This window comes from Prorops nasuta, unplaced genomic scaffold, assembly GCF_024137725.1.
Source record: "Prorops nasuta isolate Cenicafe-Biocafe unplaced genomic scaffold, Cenicafe_Pnas_1.2 PNAS00007, whole genome shotgun sequence".
Taxonomy (NCBI): Eukaryota; Metazoa; Arthropoda; class Insecta; order Hymenoptera; family Bethylidae; genus Prorops; species Prorops nasuta.
In genome coordinates, this window is record NW_027116804.1 from 4,283,482 (window position 1) to 4,287,832 (window position 4,351).

The following is a 4,351-nucleotide window of genomic DNA, read 5'->3' on the forward strand; positions in this document are numbered from 1 at the left end:
CATGTATTAAGATTAAGATAAAGTTAAGTGATTTTTGTGATATTAGTGTAGTGATTATAAAGTAGAAAACATTGTAGAACTCATATTATAAAAAGACCTAACTTACAAATGTGCACTCTTCAAAAGTATTGCTCAAAATCCAAGGTTGTAAATGCGTCAAAACATCAGTTTGGCTACACTGCTCAATTCCTTACTCAACGTGTGTGAGTATTGTTTTATTCAGAATAATATTTCAATGTTCATATGAAAAGGATTTATCAAATTGATGTTCAATATGTTAAAAAATCTGAGAGATATTTCAAAGTTTTACTCATTATATTAAAATAATATTATTGCGTCCAATTTGTTAAATTAGTATGATATCACTTTCGTACAGTTTTTTAAGTCCTTTAAATATAAAAGAAAAAGTGATGTATAACCTTAAAATAAAGTAAGGTGTTTTTTTTTCTTTTAATTTTAATAGAACTATATACTAAAAACACAAGAGATATAATGCTAACAAATTAATATTTGAGCCTTGTTTATATCATTTATTTCTTCGTTACTCTAAAAAATGTTTTATTATATGTTAAATGATAAGCTTTTGTTTTGTGTGAAATAAATATATTTTGTAGAAACAACATATCTTACATAAATTTTATGTCTTTATAAGAATATTTTTTTTAATATAATGCAAGACCTTTCTTGGTTAAATATCTGTTTATCACTTTGCGTCAAAAGTCAGTTTCACTTCACATAATGCAACGATACTGTAATAAAATACAGAAAAAATATAGTAAAAACTTATGTAACAGTTCTTATTGGCAGCAAATTCATTATTGATATTCTTTTTGCATTACCAATTTGGCTATTATTATTATGAATGTTATTATTACAAAGAATAGAACTTAACTCTTCATTACATTCATCAGAAACAGGAAATACATCATTTTGTAATATACAAATATTATGTAACACACAGCATGCAATTATAAACTCAGGAATTCTTCCAAGATCAGTTAAAGGTAGGCAGTCTAACAATATGCGAAACCTTATTTTTAATTGACCTATACCTCTCTCAACTACAATCCTTGTTGACGACAAACAATAATTATAATTTGTTTGTTTATGTGTAAGATGGCCTTTGTCTCGAAAAGGGACCATCATATGTGGGTGGATGGGGTACGCAGCATCTCCTATTATATGACATCCATTTGGGAAAAAAATTTCTGGCATATTTAAGAAATTTGCTACCGGTGAGTTTCTAAATACTCTGGCATCATGAACAGAGCCTGGTTGACCCGCATAGCAATGTGTAAAAAGTCCAGTTGAATCGCACACAACTTGCAGATTCAATGATGCAAAACCTTTTCGATTGATATAAGATATTGCATCATTTGTAGGAGCCTTAATTTTTATGTGTGTTCCGTCAATTGCTCCAATAACATTTGGGATGCTACTAATATTCTTGAAGCCTTCAATGACAATAGAAGCATGTTCACTGGGCCATTTTATAAATTTTGGAGCTATGCAATGGAGTGCATATGTTACCCGTCTCACAGCCCTAAATGCTGTAGCCTTCCCAACTCCAAATTTCACGCAAACAGATCTGAAACATTCGATGCAGTGACGATAAGCTATCTTTTCTTTTGATTAGTTACTTCTATTCTATTATGTTCTAAATACCTGTATGAGTCTGGAGTAGCCATAAACCACAAGGCTATGTATAATTGTTTCTTAGCATCAATAGGCTTCTTGCCAAACTTGACTGGTGTTACACTCAGAGCTGGTCCGATCAATGTTAAGATCATTTGAAACGTTATTGGATAAACTCTATAGATATTTAAAAAAAGTAATATATATAACATATTAATAAATAAGGCTAATGTAAAATTTAATTTAGTTTTTGTTAGAAAATAAAATTTAAATACCGAAAATGCTCCTTAAATATGTCACGTGTATATTTTGGAATTACCCGCTTTACATAACCATTAAGCTTCTCTATAATTTTGTTTTCTCGAATATTATTCTTCATTATTGAGAAGATAATTTTTTTTTCTTGAAGTGTGATGTTATCATCATCTTCACTCTCACTGCTGCTGTCACTTTCATGATAAAAATTAAAACTTATCACTGAAACTGCTGCAATAATTGGAGCAACTAGAGTGCTTGGTAGCTCATTTTGCATTTTATTTTATTTATTTCTTTATGTTTTAACTTTCAGTTTTAACTGTTGTAACTAAACCAATAAATAATTGGCACATGATGCTCAATTCATCGATTTTTAAGTATGTATGCTGATGCATGCTAAAAATGTATCAGGACCGTTCCGATTTATCAGATGCATCAAACAATACGAGTAAATCGGAACGGTCTCAAAACACTACTAGGCAGTAAAACGTTTCAAGTGCTTCATGCATAATTCGGAACGCACCCCATATGAACTATGCGCGTTAGCTTATTCATTATCATAACAACCTTATGCAAGTAGAAAAAACTCATCCTGGTCTCGAACAATATTTTAATGATGGTTTTCTCGGTGTTAAAAGAACGGGCAAAAATATTTCTCGACAGCCAACTGATTTGGTAGTTGAGCAAACTATAAATGCAAATGCTGGTAGATCTTGTACAGGAATAATTTACATAACTAATTCTATAAAAGCACGCGCAAGGTAAACATTATTTTAAATAGTTTTCAATAAAAATTATTATTGCTTCATTAATCAGAAGTAATATTTTCATATATGAATTATTAATATGTGAATATGAATTATTTTCCAATGTTTTTCAAAATTCAAGACATTTTTTCTGCAATAAATAATTAACATGATGATTAACTATGATTATACTTTGTAATTATAACAACTGCATTAAAATAATATTGTATGACTTACACTGTTGTGTTGAATATTTTTTAGATGGACTATTGATTACGACATCCGATGTGCAGTATGTTCTTTTTTATTTGATCTCGTCGGATTAACTGCTCAATCTGGGATAACATATGAGTTGAATGAATTCCAAATTAAAAAAAGTACTGTGACGCTACTGGCTATCCTTGGGGATAGTATAGAAGGGGAGGGAGGAGTGATCCCTCACCGATCGCGATCGCGTCCCAATATGCGACTTCCTACTAGACCCGGGCGCCTTCGATGTACTTTTGATAATACCCGAATATTTATTTATACAGAGGAGGTTCTAACCCTCGTACGCGGCTATCGGGGATGGGGTGCTAATATAATAACTCGCTAATCTCGGTAAAACTCTCTTTATTATAATCTCAATAATCAATACAAGATCCGTTTCGCGTTACACGGTAGTGGGGAGTTACGCTGGGTCCTGTGTGTGGACGCGGCCTAAGTGGTGCGAACGCGGCTGAAGTCCCGATGACGTACTAGCTAGCCTCGCGCTCGAGCCACTAGTTGGCGTTCGCGGCGGCCCCACCGAGTCGCGCGGTACTCGCGCGCCACCGGCGGATCCCTAGGCTAACTGCTACTCGACGCTACGCGGATAAGTCCCTCCTTCCGCGCGTGCGCGTCCCGCGACGGTTACCCGCACTCGCTCCGTTCCCGCGCTTAAACACCACAACGATCCGGATTGTTTACTATCAGACGCCTAAGGTCGCGAGTCCTCACGATAACTATACAAAGTCCGCGGCCTTGAAATGACTGAAGGGAACGTCCCTGTCAACGGTCAAACTCACGCGGAGTCGATGTAATCGCGAACACTTTTACTAAGTCGCGCTTTCACAGACACTGACGCGATGTACAGGTCCGACGGAATGACCACTCCGCTAAGTTGCCCGCTTACCCTTGACAGGTGAGCCGGGCCAGCCGTTCCCTATAAAACCGTTCGGTGCTACGAGCCCTAAAGCCCTAGCACACCCCGGGACGTCACAGGACTATAATACAAGACGAATAATCACCCTTACTTCAGCTTTCTAGGGCTGGCTCTCTTCTTTCCCGCTTTTCTCTTTCTCTCTCTATCGTTCCCCTCTCGGCTCTCTCTCTCTCTCTCCTTTTCTCTCTCTCTCTCCCTTTCTCGCTCTCGCCCTTGGTGGCTGGCCCGAAGGGCTTGGGTGTCCCGTTGTCCAATATGGGTTCGCGGCTCCCTGGCAGTCGCTGCACCTCCTTTTTCTAGCTTTGGCGTGGCGGCTGTCAGTGGGGTCGCACTATATCGGCGGCGGGGCACTCTTTAACTCTATGTGTCACCTTTGACATGTAAACTACGTGTGTCGGGGCAGTTCGCTGGAGCAGGTAAGGCCCTGCGCCTGTCCCGCCGCTGCCCCGCTACACCCATCGCGCGGCACTAGGGAGCCGACAAGTTATCGATCCTAGATCAATACTTATCGGTTGATAACTCCCTAGTTCGT

General features: G+C 37.5%; 1 protein-coding gene across 1 annotated transcript; it reads right to left on the reverse strand.

The window, feature by feature from the left end:
• Nucleotides 1–726: 726 nt before the first annotated feature.
• LOC136774915 (putative nuclease HARBI1) lies at nt 727–2,167 on the reverse strand. The gene is made up of 4 exons (XM_066729389.1): nt 1,911–2,167; nt 1,666–1,812; nt 840–1,588; nt 727–749 (listed from the first exon to the last, which is right to left on the reverse strand). Exons 1-4 carry the CDS (start codon nt 2,165–2,167, stop codon nt 727–729), a joined length of 1,176 nt encoding a protein of 391 aa, XP_066585486.1.
• Between the last annotated feature and the right edge of the window lie 2,184 nt (nt 2,168–4,351).